Source organism: Mercenaria mercenaria, chromosome 7, assembly GCF_021730395.1.
Source record: "Mercenaria mercenaria strain notata chromosome 7, MADL_Memer_1, whole genome shotgun sequence".
In the NCBI taxonomy this organism is placed as follows: domain Eukaryota; kingdom Metazoa; phylum Mollusca; class Bivalvia; order Venerida; family Veneridae; genus Mercenaria; species Mercenaria mercenaria.
Window position 1 is genome coordinate 26,002,792 of NC_069367.1, and position 24,916 is coordinate 26,027,707.

At 34.0% G+C, this 24,916-nt stretch overlaps 1 protein-coding gene across 1 annotated transcript; it reads left to right on the forward strand.

Moving 5' to 3' along the window:
- Window positions 1-7,295: 7,295 nt before the first annotated feature.
- Window positions 7,296-12,157, forward strand: LOC123554529 (tumor necrosis factor ligand superfamily member 15-like). The gene is made up of 3 exons (XM_045344749.2): window positions 7,296-7,889; window positions 9,470-9,635; window positions 9,955-12,157. Exons 1-3 carry the CDS (start codon window positions 7,692-7,694, stop codon window positions 10,395-10,397), a joined length of 807 nt encoding a protein of 268 aa, XP_045200684.2. The 5' UTR covers window positions 7,296-7,691; the 3' UTR covers window positions 10,398-12,157.
- Window positions 12,158-24,916: the final 12,759 nt, after the last annotated feature.

Below are 24,916 nucleotides of genomic sequence, written 5' to 3' on the forward strand. Positions count from 1 at the left end.
TTTTCATTCAGATGCGTTGTATTTAATCACTCAGGCCTTCGTGATTAGATTACTACGCATCCAACAAAGCACGCAAAACTAAAGTCTATTTCCCAAAATAACAATAACATAAACAAGCAATGAAATCTAAATTATATTTAAGAATGGTATACACGTTGTCATTTTGATAAAGGTGATTAACGCAATAACGTATATCTAAATGCAGCAATTATCACAGAGTTGATCATCATATATTACGAATTCAAATTACAAAGAGTCGCTCAAATAAGTATAATTATCAAAAATGCTAACAACTTTTTGTTTTCATCTCTATTGTGTTCTTTTGTTTGTTCGTTTTGTCCTGTGTGCTAATTTGTGTGTTTGTGAACGGTGTGCACGTGTACGTGCTGTGGGTTTCGTTTTGTGGAGGCTGCGTTTTTGGTACTTGGTATTCCCTGTTTGATATTTGTCTTTGTTTTTAAGGTTGTACTCGTCATTTTAACACTAATTAACATGTCATCTCATAGTTAACGACATAGTAGAAGAAGAAAGAATAACATATCTAGTTGTTGACGCAATAAAAGGTTTGGATTACAAATAAAACAAGCAAGAAAATATACACCAGAAAGCTTCATAATGTAATAGCCGGCATACGATGCGCGTGTTCGTACCAGAACAGTGCCATTTATGTATCTATAAACCAGCAAATTTATTTGTGTTTCAGTTTGTTATATATAAAACAGTTCTTTCGATATTAGATTGGAAGAGTAATTAGATCCCCGTAAATATTATAACAAGACTTTCATTATCTTCAAAATTTATCTAATGAATTCCCTTTGAAATTAACGTCATATAAAGCATAAACCTATATAGCATAGCTACTTTTAAAATTTTAAATGCGCAGTAATCTTTAACTGTGGTATTACATTGCAATGCATTTGATAAAAATTCATGTGTGGCATAGCATAAGGACGTCCTTGATGTTGCGACCATAGCGGAGTTATTTTAGAAAAAAAGCATGCATTTGGCTTTGATTTATCTCAGTTCAAACTGCAGTCTGCATTTGACAATATTTTCAAAACCTCAGACCGTTATCGCAGTTCGCAACGTGAATTTGTAGGTATTTTGCAGTTCAAACCTTGAAAATGTTTTCAGATCGAACTTATCTTTTCTTGCAACAACAAAGGCCAAAGGAAGTTCTTACAAAGGATATGGAACACACGTGTATCTATATTGGGATTTGGGTTGGAGTAAGGGGCAGTAGGCTGAATTATTTAACATGTACATCTCACCATTTGATAAAGGTACCTTTCTTATTGTCAGCTAGTGAATGTATATTATCTTATTTGGGCCTCAGCAGTTGCAATAAATGCCCACATGTTCTCTGACAATTGTTTAAAATTTCATTAATGTGTATAATACTATAAAACTGCGTAGGTACATAAGAAATAAGGCCACCATTTTCACAAAGCATTCAGCTATATAAACAAACTATTATAATTTTGATCCTCCGTGCATTTCGTTTGACCTTGTTGATACTAAGCCAAAAATGGAACACATTACGTAGCTTTAGGTTATTTTTACGTTTTCCGAAAATTCTGTTACAATTTAAGGAAATCTGTTTTCGGATCATGATACAGATATGCAATATCACAATGTCGGTTCCTTTATAGTATTAAACTCTTCTGAATTGTGTAAAGAGGTAGCCCTCATTGGACTGTTTCCGTCACGTGATTAATACACACGAGCTACATATATGTATATTCACAAAAAATCTTTACACAATTATGCATTTACTAAACGCAAGAAAAAGACCTAGACAGGTGAAAATAAATGAAAGGGAGCATCTGCAAACCTGATAGCAAATCGCAGCTAAAAACTTCATGTGTCCAGCGACCATTTCATTACGCGATTAATTAGCAGGAGTCTATTTTTAGATCTCTTAATCTCTATTCTACATTAGCAAATATTCGATGCACTTGTAAATACTATATACATTTTTTTATCGGCCTAATACCGATTTGCATTTTGTAATGAATTGATTTAAAGACTCATGAAAACATACTAGCGAGGAGGTAATCTATAATGAATATGCACAAGTCCAAGATGGCGTCCTACTGGTAATCGGATTCCTTTGTTAGTACCCTTCAATCCGTTACTGCTCAGTCAAGTGTGAAATATCACCCTAAGTGTTCGGAACAATAATTATACATGTTTGTGTAAGCTATGAAATGTCGCGATTAAGCATTTATTATCAAGTAAATAGTAATATATGAGAAAACAGTTCGGTGATGTTAAGTGTTTTTCATAAATACAAAATTTTGCTTTCGTTAATTGTCATTGATGGAGGAAGCTCCGTTTTGTTTGAAAACCGCACACGGTTTGTTAATACACTCATTTACTTTTATTATGATCATTGAGGAATTGAGCTAAGTGGGTGGGCTAAATAACATTTTCTATCAGCATAAGTGCAACAAAAAGTAGGTATACAAGTATAAGACAGAGTTTTCTCCCAAATCATAAAACATCAAATGCTGATTAGATACTTTTTTGTAAATTACAAAAATAAGATTTATTTCGCAGGAACCATTTTTATTAAAAATAGTGTCTTATGTAAAGAATTTATGCATACATATCTATCACAATGAAACTGGATAATGAACGGGGGATATTTATATCTTGTAACTTTAACACTTTAAAATATTCTGTTCAAAGAAATAAGTTTCACACATCATATGAAGGAAAATTATATTCTGTATTTTAGGAGAAGGTCTACCAAAATTATCGTTTGGTGTCTGTTGAATTAATATTAAATGCGTTGTTACTGGCAGCACTGTTAAGTCTAGTGATTGGATGGCAGGAATTCAGAAGGAAAACTGTTACTCTCTCTGTCATGTAAGGCACATCAATGCGTTTGTTTAAGGGCAAGAAAAAATCATACATCAGTCATTATGTGAGTAATCAGTATATTACATATTTCAGGACAAAGAGACATAACAAATGGAAAACATCTGAATCGTCATTTTGACGGAAGAGATCACTTACAAAAATAGTAGATTGTCTATCAAACAGCCTGACTACAACTACACATTTTTTCAGAGATACAATTTAGAAATATTTCCTTTCCTCTCCTCCGCGCATGTTAACTACACAACTACAACTAAACTGTGTATTAGATCATAGTTTATCATAACTATCGAACACTTGTTTGTATTTATTTACAAACTTGATTGTCCTGCTGTTGGTAATCTTTAACATCCATCATTGCGTCTAAATGATTTGTATTTTGTCCTCAATTATATATGATATTCTATCAGACATGTTCAACCAACACTGATTTATTTGGTAATCAAGCACAAATGTACAAAAAGGTAATTCTGGTACGTTAATTAAATTCTTGAAAAATGCACATTAGAGATAAAAATTTTGATATAACAATGTTTGAAAACACTGAACTAATCAGAAACCCTAGGAAAGCAGCAGGTGTCTATTCTAAGCGTCGTCATAAATTGTTATGTATTAGGTGCTTAAAAAATGTTAAAAAGTAACTGAAAATAATCATGCATCCTACCTGTTTTGTTTGTATGTACGGTTTGGAAGTTTTGTTTCTGCTACGTCGTTTATCTTAAGGATAGGTTTCATTTTAAAAATGTGACTGATGTGGTTGTGAAAGGCTTCAAAAGCTAAATATAATTATAAATGGATTAACTTACATTTTATCTGTTCAATATGGTGTAAAATCCGCCTAAATACCCGGAATTAATCATACTCTAACAATATGTGTATACATGTACATGTTTGTGTATATCATATCTTCATTAATTAATCATACATTTCGTGTCCAAACAAAGTCATAAAATTAGAGCATGTACACTATCACAAAGGCAATTCAGACACATCACGTACCATATAAAATAATTATTACATCCAACATAGATATATTCATCTCACAGAAGAAGCCACCCTCCTATTTGAAAACCACATGTTCATGTTCTTAATATAGTTTTCATTTTTCACATATGTAGTACTATTTTAGCACATCGAAAAGTAGGACGAATTGATATATAAATAGTTCTTCATTTAGGACATATATATTTATATATCAGATTGTAGCTTGTCGAAAAGTAGAACGTATACTTTATTAGATATATGATACTTTGCAACGACGCAGAAGATAATCGACACAACTTATAATCTTGGTACTTTTCCAAAGGTCGAGGAGAATTTGTTATTCAATTTAAAAGCAAAGCTATATAATATATGTTACTGCGACGTACTTTGTTTTTTTACGTTCGGTGATATATTATAGTCTTATAAATGTACTTAACTTATCAGATGTTTATCGTATGTTTTTATGAGTATAGAATCACCACATTGTGCAGACTTCTTGACGGCCAGTCTAAAAACAATGACAATCGCCCGCTTCCGTATAAGTTGGACACGCAGGAAACTCGTTTACATAAACGTCGAAAAGTGTTATTGAAAACTAGCATACCGTTTTGGAGATATTTAATTTTGTGTATCAGTTGTAGTCATATACACTATGAAAAATAAATGCTGCTATGAAAAGGGAACAAAAATCTGAAATTAGAGAGCTCCAGCAAGGTAGATACTCAGTGAACTGCATACATCATATGGGAAGTGTGCCGTATCAGAGAAATGGTTAACAGGTGGGTACATAAATTCAAAAATAGTCAGTCAGTCCTTAAAGACAGGGCTCGTTCTGGCAGGCCCAAAATACCAGTGACGTTAAAGAACATTGCTTCTGTAAGACGCCTGATTAATGAAGACGACAGGGGAGAACTCATGAGATTTTCACCACGCACTTGGGTTTAAGAAAGGTCTGCGCCCGATGGATGCCTCATATATTAACCGAGGAGCAAAAAGCCAATAGGGTCAAATATGCTCAATGAAAGCTGAAAAAGTTCTTAAATTTAGATGATCGCACAATGTCACAGCCAGCGCCTAACCGGAAATTAGACTTGAATATACTTTTATGAGCCAAAGCGTCGTGTTGACAACTGATGGTTGTACATATACAAAACTTGATCCGAATCATCAATTTACATTATGATAATAATTCATAATTGTCCTCCTTCTGTAAACAAAATCATGTACAAATAAACATTAAATTGTTATGCTCATTAAGAACTTATTACGGTGTAGACGGTTAAGTCCAAAGGATGCCATTTTTAAATATAGTTTTAACGGGCAACATAATAACTGCGCGTGAAGCAGCTCTGGCATTAAAATCAAGTTATAACAATACTTCTTTCATACCTAATATGTAGGATATAGGACAGAATAAAATACATGTAGTTATTACAAGCGAAGCGAACTTATTTTTGTTGAATATTCTAGCATAGCCTTTAATTGAAGCGAGATTATGACATTTTATTGCATACTGACCTTGGCTGGGAGACACTAAGATTTGTTAAATACTGTAATATTTATAGAGAGCGAAGCAAGCAAAATGTTTTCAGAGAGTTTAGATTTCGTAAGATATTTATTTTCATTGTAACAGAAACCAGACTACTAGTATATATAAATTTTAATGTTGGACCCAGAATACATATATATTTATTTTCTTTTCTGACAGCCTCGCTACTGATTTTCTAACGGTCATCGCTCAAATATATTTGGTTCTAAATCGCCTATAAAATATGGATGATTTCACACTGGGCTATAGAACTACGGAGCGAAAATCAGAGGTAGGGTGGAAGAAAAATCATCTTTCAATATAAGCAAGATCATTCCTTATGATTTTCACACCAATCTGGGTCATGACCGTAAGACTCGGTATCAATATGAACTGATGATCATCTACATCTACGGAAATACTCCCAACAATCAATTTCTGATCATAACTGGGAGGTCGGGGCAGTTGTTAAAAGCATGTTGCTATGTTACATTATACATGATATTCATGTTGTTAAGAAAGTAAGAGCAGTAATATATACAGCTTGTTAAAAATAAAAAGAGGATGATGACATAAGTACATATACGAGTCTAGAGGTTGTCATATATTATTAATTTCGTTGTTATTTTGAGAAATCCCCCATTTTTGATCGAGTCGTAGTCGTATGCATATACATTTACGCCGAAAAGTATAATTTTATACAAAACAAAAATCATACGTAAAGCTTTGTCACTTAGCATGCACCGACTTAACTGGCGCACTAGGGAAACCACGTATCAGATAACTTTAGTAGTTACGCTGTCATGACCGACAGTCTGCCTTACATATAGCAGCTGATCTACAGGTTTGTAACAGTAAACGAAACTTGTCAGGTAACTAGATCGATGATTTGTTTCTAAAAATAAAAACAGTTCATTTGGACAACAGCCAATAGGAATAAATACCTGTACAACCGAAAATCTTTTTTTAAAAGTCACAATGCGGAGATTACCTGATATCTTTTGAGGCGTATAACTAAAGAAGTATAAAATATTGAATATTTTAAGAATGCATGACTCTATAAATGTATTGAATATGATTTTAGTTTAGTCTTCCAATGCATTATTTGCATTCATTTAATATATTTTTGCTAATGAATATTTTGTCACTGCATGACTACATGCAAAGCTTATATATATCATTTGAATCTAATCTTAGTAAAGATATCAACAAATACAATATTATCATGGTATCCATTTGTACTGTTTAAGTAAGCATACAATGATAATTGCGTATTAGTAGGTTAAACGTTTGAAAAAGTCCTTTCTATCTTTGGAAGTATATCCAAGAGCTTCCAAGCCTGAAACCGTGAACGATACTGACCATGATAAACACGATGAACATGAGTGTCAAATCATTGATCTTTAATATAAGTACATGTTTGTTTTCGAAGTTTGACTGTAAACTGCCTGAAAGTTTGAACACTTATTTTATGATAACGCGAGATAAAACTGCATATTTGTTCTATCTTGTAACATTTGACACATTCTAGCACAAAACTGCTGCATGAAATGGTAAATGTGCTCACGCGCTTTTAACACACATTTTTATATACGTGTTTCGTGGCAAAGAATAAAATTATTGCGGTTCTGTAGCGGATAATTCGGAAATAAATTACATAAACATGATCAAAAATGCTGCTAATATTCCCCCGTATTTCATGAACATTTAATGACGCTGATGGAGAACATATATATATATATAATTATATTGTGTACATGTATGCTGCTATAGCGTTAACATGTTCATGATATACGAAGCGCAGAATCCCTACCGGACTCGATAAAACATCTGTTATCCCTATATTGTATTCACTACATTCTGCTACTTGCTTTTTTAATTATTTTAAAATTATGTAGTTATAATTATGTGGACATCAAGGAGTTGAAAAAATCTAATTGCTAGATGCATTATTTACATGTACATGTACTTCAAAAGTCCTTCATGATTCGTACCGTTTCTCACATTCTGTCATGCGTAAAAATAGATGACAAGAGAGTCGGTGTTTTAAAACCTTAAATGTGACAAAAAGCAAGATATACAAGGAGGTATATCTACAACAGAGTCGTAAGTATATTCACTCTCAGTATCCTTTAATCTCTTATATGAATTAACATGTACATTAAACCGTGACATGAAATTCCCTATAGCTGTAAATGTCTATTTAAAACTACATTACAGATACAAAATCGCTAACGTAAACAGATAACGAGTATTATGTTTAGCGTCGGGCGAGTTTAAACCAGGATAAAAAATGGAAACTAAGTTAAAATTAGCTGTTGTTGCTGTATTAATCAGTGTAGTCTTATGTCTTGGTACAGTTTTAGGTCTGGTGTGGACTATGCCCGATTTGCCAACAACTGTTCGAAATGATGGAATATGTCTACCGAGTGAGTTTGGTCCTCTAAAATGTGGTTCAACGGCTGATTTGTTGCATGAGTATCTAGAGAGGGTAAGACAACATGATTTTCTTCTGTTAAGATACAATTTGAAAGATTAAAGTTAGATACCAAGATATTTACCATACCCGATTACCGTCAAGGAAAATAATTCTAAATTATTAACTTTTAATATTATCTTCTTTACCGGATTTTCTCCAGACATAAAATTCATGTTCAAAGAACGAGCGTGCCAAAATGACTTGATATCCTGTTAAAGACATGCACATTTGATCAACTATTACCTTTACTTTATCTCATTCGAATGTCACTTGATGTAGCCAATATATGGGCTGTAATTGATAAATGTTAAATCATCAAAATAACCCACCATCTGCCTGATTGTTGACTGGACAAAAAATATCTGTCTGCATTAATCAAACACCATGTTAAGTTTTTAAGTATGACCTACAAAACCCAAACTCCCGGCATGCGACCAAACAAAACATGTTAAAACTAAACGATAGTCTGACCTACATATCCAGTAAATAAATAAATCATTTGCTACATAAAGACTAAACATACTATGTAAATGTCCAATGTCTGTAGGAATTATTTCTATACGGATTATACAGAAACCTTCTAATAGTAAAGGTGAAACGGAAGAGGATCAACCAGCCACTGAATACACGGAATTTAAACATGTAACCCAAACATCCTGCTATTGGTTGGAAAATATTTTTTTACTACGGACAACTGTAATAACGATCGTTAACCTACTAATCACAAAATGGTATATCTTCCAGCCACAGGCAAGCAGTTTATGTGAATTAATTGTTGTATGGTCTCGCGATTTTACGGCTATTGAACGAAATTCATTTTGTAACTCGGTCTAAGAGACTATTGAACCCAAAAACAATGCCACAAGAATCTTCACATTTAATACTGGTTTTAACTTCCGTACACCAGTTATAGATTTAATGTCCGCGGATATTAAATTAGTGAATGAGTTAAAAACCCACTTCCTTTGTGACATCACCGAAACAGAAGAATATTAGGTTACTGAATAATAGTTTACTGACACATACTTTGGATTAACACACCGTGAATCATCAGTGTATTCAAGCTTTAAGACGATATATTGAGTCACGGGCGACAGATACAAAAAAAATATACAGGTATACAATAAAGGTTTAACCCACACATTTTTAGCGACTCGGAAATAATATCTCTCAAAAATCCGTAAAAATAAGTACTCTGAAGGTGACTAGTTGTACACACTTATTGATATAAGATTTTTGCAAGATATTCATATAAATGACCAAAAACATTGTGCAGGAAGTAACACTAGTAAACCATTGCAACGCTTTTGAAATAATGCAAAAAAGTTACTTTCGTCTTGCATCGTTACCAACATCTTACTGATCTTACAGATTTTACCCCAGTTTGTCATTTTATCAGTGTCACATTGTTTGTCAAACTAAGTGGAAATAAACATGTTGAGAAAATCACAAATTCAACACTATGGGGGAGTAGCTTTAACTGTTTTATGAATTTACCTTCAATACTTATTAAAACAGACGAAAAAGAATAATCCTAAACTGCACATAGTGGACTGCTTTGTTGATTCCAGTATGTGCTTAATTTTCCTCAGAAAATTACAAAGAAATATGATGAAATCAAAACAGAAGATGAACAGCGACAACAGGAGTATCTGAATAAGAACAGAGTCCGTCTTATGAGTATCTACGACAAAGCATTCTGGGAAATGAAGCCAGCCGCCAAACTCACAGGAAAAGAACAGCCTGGCATAAGAAAATGTATAATGATGTACACTTAGTAATATATTGTATATATTCTATATTCTTAAAATCATAAATCTTATTCATAACGGATTTATTTTGGATTACATCAAAATTATACATCATTTCTAATGTCTCTCTATCATCAATAATTTAATCCAAAGACATTTCGCATATAAGTTAGCTAGAGACCAATATTCTTTCATGTTGCTTTATGTGTCACATTGTTATTTTTATATGCAATTACCACATAAAAAAGAATTATTGCACTGTAAGGGCTACATAATCTAGAAGAAAGGTAACTGTATTGTGTATCAAGGTTTTTTGTTCTTTCTAGGTGATATTGGTGCCGACATGGTACCTGTAAGAGAATGGCGCCATGGCAGAGAACTCTACGACACAAGCGGGTTTGAAAGATACGGCATTCGATACAGAAATGGCCGTTTGGTCGTACCTGTAGATGGCACATATTTCATTTACTCTTACGTCGATTTATTTGAGTCATGTAATCCACCAAACGGGGAGCCCAATGTAAACGATACCACTAAACCTATTAAGCACGGCATATCTAAATTCAATATCCTTGATGGGGAGGAAATGGAATTAGTTTCAAATGTACAACCACATACAGTTTCGAGTAACAGATATTTCAATTCTTACAGCAGCTATGTTTCGTCACTTGTAGACCTCAAAGCAGGTGATGAGCTTTCTGTAAAGGTTAGCAATTTAACGTATCTTAGATATACACGCGAAAATTACTTTGGGGTTAATTTGATATGACAACTTCATCCTCACCGTCGGGAACACGTGCGCGTCGTGGTGAGGGCACAGCTCGTCTTTGCTGATTGTACTTACTTACAACCAAGCACTTATACAATTAATTTGATTTCATATTTGCTCATATTCATTTAATTTGACAGACCATTTTCAACGACGAGCTGACAAAGGTCCCCGAAAAATACTGCATAAGTATAATTTGCATTGCTAGATAAACTGAAATGAAATAATACAGACACTCAATCTGACTAAAGTACATCTCCTATTACGCTACGCTTAGGATCTGAAGACGTGCTATTGATAGCCTCGTTCTGACGACCCTTCCGCTAGCCAATCTGAATGCTTACTTACAGCATTTTGCAAGAATAAACAATCTATATTTAGCCTGGGTTTTTCATATTTACAATTCTTATGACATAAAGTGTCAGATAGTCGGTTAGCTCAGACGGTATGGCACTCGTACTGTAAGCAAGGGGTCCCGGGTTCGAGCCCCGGACTGCATATTTGTCTTATCTTTGACATTTGAACAAGTTGTCTGATTGGTTCAAATAAAAATGGGTTTGCGAAAATAAAAATAACAATATTGGAAATCCAAAATATACAGCTGACGAATGTGAATGGGTCATTTTCAGATCTTCTTTTAGAAGATGAAGTACTTTTGTCAGATTGTACAGACACGTAGTGTGTTAATGTTAACGATATCCAGATTTGTAGTTTTGCCTGGAATCAAGGTGGCAGGGAATAGCTGATATGTGTTGAAGCTGGTGCTAGAAAAGTTGCAAAATAGAACTTTAAAAAAGTCCGAGAAAAGTGGAGTGAATGTACATGCATTCCTTGTAAACAGGACGTCATCGCATGTCATTTTCAGTTTGCCTATTCATTACCTTAAACGATGAAAACCAGTCAAGTATTGGTTTCAACGCAAAAATGGCATAAATTGGCCAGAAAGCGAAACTTGTCCCGTATAATTTTCAAATAAGATGTGCTACATTTTTAATTGTTGTGGAAATTGGTGCACATAGCTGTATATTTTGTACAATATCAAGTGTGTGTAATTTCAGTATTTTTCTTATTTTCTTGAACAAGCTGAATGAAAACTACGGTGCAAGTATCTTATGATATAATGTATTTCAATTTTGACAATATATAAATACAATTTCTGTTACTTCACTCTATAATATATGCAAATCTTAATAATAATGTGTATTTAAGGGCAAAAACTTGCATTCAGTATAAAACATAATGACAAAACTTACATGCATTCATAGTAACTGTTACAATGCCATTTTTAAGGAAATAACATTTGTGTTGTCATAACTATAATTAATAAACAGTATTTTTTTTTTTAATTTTGTCGAAATATTATTATAAACTATCAATGCAATTTCACCAGATAAATTGCAATATCTATTTAAGAGAACATAAGAGAACATCAGTCAATGCAGATTTTATTTTAAAAAGTACCATTGACTTTAAAAAATGTGTTTGTGGTACATTTTACATTATATTTTAATTCATAGCTCATTTAGCAATTACTGAATTCGTCTGTAGCTGTTTCAATAAACAGATTGTATCAATCAATCTGAGTCCGCTATTATTTTGCGTTCTATAGATCTTCTTACAGATGTTATTATTTATATTACTTTTACCATTGTTTCGTTACTGTCTGTTCTATTAGACTTAAGTCTATAATATGATGAACTTTGTCAACATATGTATTATATTATACACGACATTAGAACTATAAAACAATATTTCAAATTTGTATTGATGTCTTCATTTTCCTGACCAACAGTGTTATCGAGAACACAGTTGTTTATCAAATTATCATGTGCTAGCAGCAAAGCTAAATAAAAATGAATGTTCGTATAGTTTTGTAAAATCACAAATGGCAAACCAACAAGAACGGTGTCATACAAAAACTTTCCGAAGGCAAACACCCCAGGACTAAGGCGCATAACTCAGCTTATACCTGACATGCATTTTTAATGTTTGACTACAAACAACAATGATCTGTACATTACAGCTTGTTGGTGATCCCATTCCCATACTCCTCTCCACTCTGCCCTACTCCAACTTCAACACGAGCACCTCCTACGGGCGGTGCCATCGCTCGTCTGCAAGTGCTGGACAATATGTAGGAATAGAGTTATAGTTCAGATTTTCTAGGTATAAAAAGGGTCATAATTCGAAAGAAATGCATATCAGAGTTATGGGTCTTTGCCTACATAGTCCCTTAATGATGGCACACAAGTGTGCAAAGTTTCAAAGCTGTAACTCTAACAGCATTAAGAAAATGTATACCTTATCAAGAATTTTAGCAACGCCGACACCGACGCCGACGATCAAGTGAAGACAATACGTCGTAAATTTCTCTTCAGACATCAGACGATCTAAAAATGCTCAAGAATCATGTTATGGACACATAAAACATAAAATGCACTAGCTGATTCAGGGGAGTGGGGAAGGTGTACCCAACGCGTCTCTCTAAAAACGGAGGGCATAAATAGTTGATTCCCTAAAATTCAGACCTCTTGTCATTTAGAAAAATATATTCTGCTCACTTCGTTCGCAAAACATAATATCTGTAAGTATTTATAATAAGCGAAAGTATAGAAGAGATCGTCAGAGGGAACCGCTGTCTGATGATATAAATTGTTCAGTTGTACTGGACTGAGTATACCTTTTGACTGACACCTTTCAAGTTAGTCGCCACGCTGGTGCCATGATAAAGTGCAAGAGACTTTAACGTAAATGAACGGATGGAATGGATTTTTGTCTTGCAATTTGCCTAGCCATGCCTTTAACCTTTAGCATGCAGGCACCATTACGAACAAAAACGATAACGCAAAGACCTACATGCCCGTGGTACACGGAAGAACTTCACGACGCCAAACACACCAGACGAAAACTTGAACGGAAATGGCGTACTAGCAGACTTGAAATTGATCATGAAATATACATAAACCAATGTGCTGTTATGAACAAAATGCTATGAAAAGCTTGAATTGATTACTTCTCGGACAAAGTTTCATCCTGCGGACGGGACAAAAAGAGTTTGTTTAAAGTCATTAAACATCTATTGGACGGACCTAGCGAGGTTTCTCTGCCCTCGGATAAAACATCCCAGGCCCTTGCACAGGAATTTAGTGATTTCTATATTGAAGAAATTGAAGGCATTCGGAACAAAATAACATCACAGATTCAATCAAATTAAAACATAGACGATAAAGAAACGGAAACGCAATCGAACACAGACATTAGCCGCTTAACGAATTTCAGTCCAGCATCAGAAGAAGTCAAAAAGTTTATTAACAGTTCACCGAATAAATCATGTGTGCTCGACCCGATTCCTACTTGGCTTTTAAAATCATGCACAGCTGAACTTTCACCAATTCTAACAAAAATAGTGAACTTATCATTGGAAATTTCAACCGTATCAAAATCTTTCAAAAGCTCTCGTATACGACCTCTCTTGAAGAAACAAAATCTTGATGAAAATATGTTGAAGAACTACAGATCAAAGTTACCATATGTTTTTAAAAATTGTAGAAAAAGTGGTCAACTCTCGCATTGAAAAACATTTGACACAAAATAATCGGCACGAAGAGCAGCTTTTGATACAATAAACCACGCAACATTGTTACACCGTCTTGAACATCATTCCGGAATTGCTGATAAACCTCTCTCTTGAATGAAATCATATCTCACTGATCGTTATCAAACGGTGTGATTGATTGGAAACGATCAAAACAGTTCAGATGCATTTCAGTGTTCCCCAGGGTTCAGTACAAGGACCCAGTTCTTCACCATGTACACGAAGCGTGTTGGTTCCATCTGAAAAAGACATGGACTTAAACATCAATTTTATACTGACGATTCGCAATTATACCTATCGTTCAAACCAACGAATATGCAATCTCAAGCAGACACAATATATCGTGTTGAAGCGTGTCTTCAGAAAATTGTGTCATGGATGCACAGCAACATCCATAAGCTAAATACAGATAAGTCGGAAGTGATGGTTTTCGCCTCAGACAAAACTGCTCATTTAGTTGAAAACGTCACAATTATTGTTGGCGACTCTGAAATAAAACCATCGTCCTGTGTTAGGAACCTTGGGGCAATGCTTGACGCGAGATTAGACATGGAACAGCACATAAATTCGGTATCCAGATCGTGCTATAGTCAGATCAGACAAATTGGTCACAAAAGAAAATATCTAACAACTGACGCAACAAAATCTCTTATAAACACCCTAGTAACAACACGGATGGACTTTTGTAACATGATGTTGCATGGAATACCGAAAACAAATCTTAAAGGACTACAGCACGTTCAAAACACAGCAGCGCCTCATCAAAAAATCGTCCCGCTATGACCATGTTACTCCTATCCTGAAAGATCTCCACTGGATACCTGTAAAGTACAGAATCAAATTCAAAATCCTGACACTTACCTTTAAAACATTACATATCAAAGGTCCAGTATATATCAAGAAAATGTTGAATGTGATCCAACGAAAACGAGACTTACGATCCCAGAAGGGTTCACCTACGAACATTCGAACACCAACTTATGGTGACAGACGTTTTGAAACAGCCGCTGCAAGGCTTAGGAACGCACTCCCTCCAGGAATATGGGATTAAATTTTTTTTTTTTTTCATTTAAAACATCACTGAAAACACACTTTTTCATTCAAGAATACGGGAGATCATTTTTGAGATGACTGGACGAAGTCTCACACTAGTAAAATGATGTTGAAGTGTGTGGTATTTCTTTCTCATACAGTGTATGATGGCACCATTAACCGGTGGTTTTGAACCTCTATACGCAGCTCGTCTGGGATTACCAGATGCTTTAAGCACTGGTTTTGGCAATAGCGGTAAAATGACCTCACGGGTAGAGGTGCAGTCATGACTGTTTGTTACAATAAGGCTGTAATCATTATAATGGTCATTATTAATATTGTTATAATAACTATTATTATTATTATTATTATTATTATTATTATTATTATGTACAACGCCATTCAATATATCATTTATAAAAATATAGGCGTTTAATCAAATTATTCAGTTTAAGTTTCAGGTTTATTATTGCATATGCCATGTTTTGTGATTTTCCTACATATCTACATATCTGCGATATGTCACATGTTTAATTGTAAAGCGCCCTCGAACGGTTTTTTTTTTTTTTTTTTTCATTTGAAAAGGGCGCACAACAATTCTGGTATAATAATCATAATCATAATAATAATAATGCTAAATATCTAAAATTGACCGGTGCATCATTCAATTTGGGTGATATCATTTAACATTCGAAGGGGTGTTTACTGAAAACTTATTGACTGAGAAGCATACAGTGCAGACCAAGATCAGCCTGCAATGGTCACAAAAGCTAAATCACATGCCGCCAGCAGGCTTAAGGTTAATAATTTTCTGACTTCTCTTCGATACTTTTCTTTGTTTTGGGTTTAACGCCGTTTTCCAACAGTATTTAATTTACTAACGGCGGGCAGTTATACTAACATCTGTTGCAGATGATGACATGATTTTAGCGGGTTTTTAAAGAAAGCTTCTAGGTTTGGACAATGTGCTGTCAATATGTGACGCCTCTTCTAGAAACTAATGGAAATAAGTGTCGGTGATTGTGTTTAATAAAACTAGAAACGGAACTATAGACTAGAACGCCAGTGAAAATTGGGATTAAGTAGCAGACTACACCCACCTTGGTAACAGTTGCAACATAGAAATCAATCCATGACGCACGCGTAAAGGTACGTAAATGGACTTCATCCGAATGGATTTTATCACCTGACGCTAAAAACAGTGTATACATGTATTATTATTCCGAATGCACTGTATGGAAGCAAATTGTGGCATGCATATGCACACAGTGATATAGGCAAGCTAGATACTTCACATCGCTTCGATGTTAAAATATGCAGTCTTTGAAAGCTGGAATAAAAACAGACTTCTGCTTTGCAGCTTTAGGTGTAAATACTATAGAAACAAGAAATATCTTTAAAAAAGTTGGTCGGCGAATTGTATTAAGACAAGAAGTTTATGAGGTTTTCATATCATTTGTGTTATTCTATCATCTATCTAACAATTTGAAAATAGCAAAACTAAACACAAAACTTAAACAATTTAAATGGTTCTCTTTTAATTTTTCACAAAGGTCTCGTAACGGTGCAATACTGTTTCGCTTTTTTTTCTATGTCGAATAATTACAGCAGTGGTCTTGAAGTCACTTCTCTACCTAGAATACATTAATCGATCGGCTAATCACACCCTCATTCATGTGATATGCAGACCGTATTCAGCTCTCCCTATAAATTGATACATACTGGATTTGAACAAGTTTCTATTACATTTATTAAACTTACTTATCATTTTAGATATATCAATATTCTTGCTAAACTTACTGATCGAAGCGTAGCTTTAAAACTGTAAACAACGTCATTAAACACACATTGTCTGACATTTCACTTAGCGTTGCACAATCAGGAGAGTGAAAAATAAGAACAATCTTTAAAAAAGATTGTTGGCTAATTGTAGTAAGACAAGAAGTATATGAGGTTTACAAATCGTGTCATTCTATCATCTATCTAACATTTTGCAAATAGCAAAACCAAACACCAGACTGAACAACAATTTAAATGGTTATCTTTAAAATGTTCACAATTGTTTCCTAGATGTGCAATTGTGTTTCGTTTATTCTATGACAAATAATTACAGCAGCGGTCTGGAAGGCACTTCTCTACATAGAAAACTCTAATCACACCCTTATACATGTGATACGCAGACCGTATTCAGCTCTTTCTGTAAATTGATATATGTTGGTATTTGAACAGGTTTTTATCATATTTATTAAACTTACTTATCATTTTTAGATATATCAATATTCTTGCTAAATATACTGAGCGAAACTTAGCTTTAAAATTGTGAACAGCGTAATTTAGCATAAATGCTTTGTCTACATTTCAGCCAGCGTAGCACAATCAGCAGAGTAAAACAAAAGACACTCTCGTCCAATCAGACAGAGTGTTGCATAAATCGTTCATTTTTGATAAATTATCTATAATGCGTTATCGAGTCGTCTGATTTGCAAACTGGAATCACGTGGCATGGTCACACATTCGTTCTTAATACGGCATTCGACGAAAAATAGTCGAGTATAAAAATTTTACCTTTTTCAAACAGTTATATAGACTATATAGACTATTAGGCCGTTATCTAGCGAAGCAGTCGTTAAACCAAATATTAATTTGTTCAAAGTTATTTTGATTCATGTATTTCTCTTCACTATCTATGTTACATACTTTAGGATGATTTTTTACAGTATTTTGTTAAAGGACCATATGTTAGACCCTATGTTAGACTGGCTATAGCCAAATATGTTACCCTTTATAAATAAAGTTATTAAACTATTTGTAAATCGCTTGTCAAGATACCGGAATAACGATGGTCAAATATTCGGCTTTTATTCCAGATATATACAATACAATTTAGAAAAGTAAACTAAATAGATATACTAGTGCGGAAATATTTAAGACCAAACAACAGTGGAAAATATAATTACATACCCAGGAAAACGTTTAAGAATTCAAAATCAATGGAAAAGTATACTTGCCAAACTTCTGTTATCCTTGTGCTCCAAGGTACTAAGAGTTACGTCCCATATGCACCTTGGCAATATGCTATTATAGAGAACAGTGTAAAATTGTCAAGGTTTTTTTGACAACATTAATAATAATTTGATGAACTTTTGGCAACATCATTGAGGCATGTCTACATGGAATGTTTTTATAAATGACATAGGACAACACTACTATATTAGAAGGATATGATATATCAGACCAGAGATATTCAGATGATCCTGCTCTTGAAATTGTAATTTAAGAGTGCTAGAAACTTAAGTTTTTCATTTTTGCGTCTGATGGTTATTAAACTAACTTATCAGTGACGGCGGACACAATGATGCTGTATGTTATTTTTGATTGCGTTTTTAAAATGAACTTCCAGCAGACATTTCAAAGTGATCATAATTTAAGTTAGAATTACTGCCATTCAATGCTTGAACATGTAATTAATATTCAAGAAAGGAAAACATCTTATCCATTTTAACAATTTCACTAACATTTTGCTCACTGCGAATATTAGAGCAAATTGTGAACTGCATTGCTACATCATGTATGTTTCCTTTTTCTAGCTAATAGAAGTTTTGAGTGCTGAATAGTATATTTATCAAGGTAGATTATAAATAATGCCTTCATATACATGTAATACATGCTGTTTGCATATCTTGTTGTTAATGTTTATTGAAATACTCCCTGAACTGCAGTTTCAGTACAACGTTTAGCTTATAAGTAACTTGTAACCTTTCTTATTTGCTGTACATGATATAGCAAATCTTTACCGTTCTACATTTACCCACACTTCAACACTATTTATCGCTGTACACTTCAGCGCATTAAATAGGCCTGCCTAGCACAACAGCTGTTAGAGCTGAACCCAGATCTCTAATTAATTTTGTATTACCTACCGAACTCTGTTATTCTATGAACCATATTCAGGGGACGCAAAACATCCAGCCCTCCGATGCAGAAGTTAAACTCATCAGAGTTGTCTTCCTTGGTTCTTCATATTGATAGTCTTAGGAGGCTATACGTGTCATTTCCCACATCACTATGTGTAATTCAGGCAGCGCATAGGGTGTTAAAGGTGTTCCTCCAATTTAGTCTTGGAAGTATAATGGCCTGGCTACAAGTGATTCATGAACGCTCAGAAAGATGTAGTCTATGGGTTTCCATTCAATAAAAATTACTTGACAAGCATTGGAAGATGAGATGTTGTATCCACTTACATGTAAAATTATGCATTTAGGCTTTTTCCCTTGCAAAATGCCATATCATATAGTAGTGTATAGTGCCTGAACTTTCATGTCACAATTTTATTTTTATCGACGTTTACGGTAATGTTACTCGAGGAAATGTCTTGTAACCTTAGTCCCATTTTATACATTTACTCGTCGAAGAGGCCTTGTTCAGCGAGTTTGCTGTCTCTCACCACTATGGTATGGATAGCTACCCATTGTAATCGAATGATGTTGTAGGTGGAGGGCCATTTTTATGACAAAACAATATTTCGATATATTCGGTCACATTTTACACAACATGTACCTTCTCCGCCTGACTTTGGAATTCTTATTGTAACAGGTTTCTTCAAGTATGAAATAGATAGCCTAAGTTCTATAATCAGGTCATCTTTTCTAAGTACCCTATATTGTTGAAATGGTTTTGTCACAACAACGTCATTTACCGTAAAACGGTCATGATATGCTAGTGAATATGCAGCAACAAAGAGTTTTTTCATAAGGGGTTTAGCATGTTTCAGGTAACTGATTGCATATCTTAATCAGTATATCGAGCATAATCGGTGCACGATTATTTGAAACCGTCTTTAGGTGTATACATCCTTCTACAAATCTTTATGCTGCCCTAAGGGGAAAGCATATAGTCGTCACTTCGTCCGTTAGCCCGTCGTCCCGCAATTGTTGTCTCTGCCTAGAATTCAGCGAAACTTCATCACTCTTAAAAACAGGTCATATTACAACTGGATGATTTTCCAATCAGATAATTGTCCTTTGATTATTTAACATTTATTTACTTAACAATATATTCTCAGTGAATTCCACTTAAGTTTTTTGAATAATATACAATATCATATTCAGGGGAGCATCCATGAGTTCTACCTGTTTTAACTAGAGAATATTGTGTAGCGTCACCCTAGTCCAGTATTTTATGTTTAAAATTGATTCCTGCTACATACAACTGAATAGTCCACTTCATTGCAAAATGAAATAAATGACACAATATGGGGCGCTGGGGTTGGCCAATGCTGATCAATCTATAATATTCTGTTTGAAATGAATTAATTTGTCTAATGCTCTATCATAGGCACTTTGTGTGTTTTCTGCTACAGAACTTTTAGATAAAGATTTCGCTCTGTCTCAAATAGTTTTAGACATGGTCTGTCACTTGTTATGCTTCGGTTGTGCCTTTGGGAAAAACTGTCTGAAATTGAAATCTCAACGCCATTACCCAGCTTTGAAATATTTCATGTCAGACACTGCGTTATTTGATTTCTGACTTATCTCATGACTCTTTCCGATCTTGAGGCTATGGGATTAATTATGAGCACAACTGCCATGTTATCTGATCTGAAACATATATATTCATTGAAAGGATATCACCCACCACCACCACACACCCCAAGATAATTGTTGCCACTTCTATAGAGAAAAATTCCAGGACTGTTATATCCTTTGTTATATCATGTTCATGATGCAGGTCATGAAGCATATGCCCATTACCTAGCAAAAAAAAAACGACCATTACTTAAGCCAAAGCCAATGCTACTAGAGCTCTGTATCATCATTATTTTCCCAAACCCTATCATGGAAAACGTGTGACCAACTTGAAATCTTTGAAAATCAACATTCTTAAATCCTGTTTCAGATTCCAGATTCAGTTTAACTAAGCTAAATTTTGTTTTAAACGTGTTTATATCGAGTTGTTTAACTGACGATTACTATCTCCGCAAAAACTCCCATTATATTATGAGTGATGACCAACATCATATGCCTGCTAAATCCTCTAATGATGTCAATATCAAATACAGTAAACATAATTTTGATATATATACTTAACGTTCCCCTTTGCTAAATTAAGATATGATAATATTGAAAACCCGTCGCAATAAATTATAGGTGTAATGTCAGCTAAATCTATAATTTTATTTTCTGACAAAATTATAACTATTTATCTAAGTACAGTGTAATTAAATAAGCAAGAAAGTTAGTAAGTATATTTTACTATGGTGACATTGCGTATATACATGACAAACATTTGACTTATAACAATTACAACGCCCGGCCACGTTGGGCCTGTAAGTCACTTCAGTAAATAGATTTTATGATACAATATGAGAATATTTATGTACATTCAAGTCCTATTCACAATGATTTGAAATTTATCAATGATACAAAAGAGATTTTCTTCTATACATGCCAAATACAATCAATTTTGCAACTTGAATAAAATTGTCATTAACTAGGTATTTTAGTCTTTCTGTACAAGATATGAAAGGAGATGTGAATTTCATTCTATCGATCGGGCCGTTGTTACAGAAATGACAGATTCTTTCATTTGGGTTAAGACCTGTATATCTGCAAGTTTCAACTTTAAGAGGCAAAATTCCACAGCGAAACTGAGCTAAATGAGATCATTCTACCTTAGAAAGACTACTGAGAAGATAGTTTCTATGGTAAACTCGTTTTTGAATGGTACGTAACTTCTCGGTTTCGATACTGTTTGTATTTCAGACCAATCGAGCTTATACTTTTCTAATAAACAAACTTCCAATTCTTTGAGATCAACACATGTCTTGTTCAAAAAATGTTCTAACAGATTTGCTTCTTGTAATATATGTTTGATCTCTGAACACCATGTTTTACCTACAAACTGATAATCATGTTCAAAAATTTGTTTTCTTAGCCTGGTATTCTCCATTTGTATCAATCTGTTCCAAAACCTAACCATATTAACCCACTGTCTGTGTCTTGTGATAATCCAACCCATATCACCCGTCATAGCTGGAATCGGAGTAAATTCATTAACACCTAAGAAATATCTAACCGCTCTTTTTTGGATCATGTGTATTTGATTGAAATTATTAAAACCCCAAACAGAGGAACAATAGTCCAATACTGGTACCACACAAAAATAATATACTTTGCTGTATGTTTTGTAACCAACATCTCTATTACTCTGTATATTCGAGATAACACTACCCCATGCTCTGCTCCCAGTTTTTGCTAGTGTATCAGCTGCACATGAAACCCTTATTAGGAGACTTAAGACCTTCAATAAGATCATTCAAAAAGAAAGAAAATATTGTCGGTGAACTGCTATCACATTGACGTACACCAGACATAGTAGGTAACCAGTCAGACAACATCCCGTTTAATTTAACAGCTGCTGATGTATCAGTTCATATAGACTGAAATGAATTGTAAAATTTTCCATTTACTTTATTATGTAACTTTTAAATATGTGTTTAATTATGTTACTGGCTTTTGTTTTAAACGTTTATGAGACTTCAATAAATACAATTGATCTTATATAGACCTACCTCCGCTTCTTTCATAAATTGTAATCATCGAATATATAAGTATTTCATAGTCTCTGCATGGCTATGTTTGCTATGTAATGGCACGATAAATCCACAATATGCATATGAAGGATATAACTAACCGATACGCGAAAATGATAGTTGACTACAATTCGGATACAATTTATATCCGAATGTATAATGATGATGGCTTGGTTTTTAGAATATAATGTTTATATGGACCAAAGATACTGGATATGTTACAAATATTGTTGTTGTTTTCTAACAAGCTGAAATAATATTCGTTTTACTGTAAATCTAATATGTACGTGTAGTGTTCAATAAACATCGATAATAAGCTCTTATTTCTTCACATATTATTAAAAATCAATGAATTTGTTAAAAATTGTAAATAACTTTTATTGATATGTCAAAATCGAATGTTCTGTGAACAAGTAATTAGTAGATACTGGTCCTCAAGGCAACGTCATGTGATGTCATAACGTTACGTGCCATGCACACATTTTTCAAGCTACATTTTCTTTAATCGAATGAATATTCATATGAGGTGTAATCGTTACGCTAATAATGTCAGGTGGTATCATTAAAATGTTTGGCCTGCATATTGTGTTGGTTATCAATGTGTTAAAAAGAGATATGCGATGACATGTAGTGTTTTAAATCAAAACTCAAGGAAAGAGACAAATGCCATGATGATTGTAGAAAACAATATTTTATCAGTGGTATGAGATGTTTAATAGTATACATGTGTATCGCTGACGCCCGCCCGCTTAGCTCTAGGTCGATCCCCGGGCGGGGCGTATGCTCTCCGTAACGATTTGATAAAAGACATTGTGTCTGAAATCATTCATCCCCCACCTCTGATAATTCATGTGGGGAAGTTGGCAGTTACTTGTGGAGAACAAGTTTGTACTGGTACAGAATCCAGGAACACTAGTTAAGTTAACTGCCCGCCGTAACATGACTGAAATACTGTTGAAAAACGGCGTAAAACCCAAAACATACAATGTATCGCTGACGACTCGCGGTTCAGACGACAGACCACAATAACATCCAGTCAGATAGCTCCTTGATATGGATTGGTGCATCACAGCTCAATGTCCCATTAGATTAATACCACAGGAATATTGTACGAATATTTTGCGATTTGCAAATGCATTTAATGGTGAGGAAATTGGTGTCGCTAAATATCACGATTTGGAATGATTAATTTTCTTTGATAATACAGCGTCAAAATGACATTGGGCATTGGGACATTCGGTGGCAGTGGGGGTGCCTTCGAAAATCGTCATAAATAATGTTCGGGTTCTGAAATATATAATTTATTCCTAACATTCTGTGTGTTCTTATGTATCAAATTTTGAAGAATAGCGATATTAGACCATTTTTCACTGTATTTAAAAAAATTGTTAGCGCCCTCGTATTATCGCATCAATATTTGCACACACATAACAACTGCTTTAACTGCCTTAACTAACTTATTTGGATTCGTATATTATTTTAACATAATGTTAAACAATCTATCTGTGCCATATTTTAAACTAATTATCCACGTTTGAACTTGCTTGCCGAAATGTCTTCTTAATGTATGTCAACATATATCATTGCAAATAAATGAGCTGCAGTCTGATTTTAACAGTTAACCAGTTAATGATGCCAAAACAAAAGTTACATATTTCGTAATAGCAAAAACATGTATAATGTTTTACAAATTTCCGACACCAGTACAAAACATCCCTTTCACTGAACATTGTCTGTGCAGGTACTGCTAAACACGTCTGAAGCACGTCATGCTCTTGTTTCACCCAGACTTTCCGCTTAAGGTCAAATTTACGCTCTTGGCATATTGTCTTTTTACATCTGGACTTGATGTTTTTAATTTGCAGTTTGCAGTTGCCGTTTATGTACTTATTCAAATTCATTCTAATATATTTTAATTAGCAGAGTGTTTTAAAATTTCTTAAAATATCTTGAAGATCCTTATAACGTATAAATAGCATGTATTGAAACCAAGCAAAATATTAGCAGACTTGGTTTGAATGTGTCTGTTCATGAGATATTATGAACTAGGCAACATCTACCACGTCCCAAACTGGTTTAAACGGAATTTTATATTTTATCATAAAACGATTATGAATAGACTCAATGAAGGACCAAACATAAATAAAAAGTACTGCCCATCTGATAAGATGCAAACTGGCGAGACAGTCTTGTTTAAATATCGTGATTTGTTTATTGATAATGATACAATTATCAATGACAACATGTAATTGGTATCTTTTGTATTCATTGTTCTCGTATCAGATTTATACTGCGACGGAA

Excerpts from the sequence above, each read along its gene's own strand:
- LOC123554529 (XM_045344749.2), top strand. The coding sequence starts at position 7,692 with ATGGAAACTAAGTTAAAATTAGCTGTTGTTGCTGTATTAATCAGTGTA. Across the intron at positions 7,890-9,469 it reads TGCATGAGTATCTAGAGAGG|AAAATTACAAAGAAATATGA; the intron begins GTAAGACAACAT and ends AATTTTCCTCAG. Across the intron at positions 9,636-9,954 it reads ACAGCCTGGCATAAGAAAAT|GTGATATTGGTGCCGACATG; the intron begins GTATAATGATGT and ends TGTTCTTTCTAG.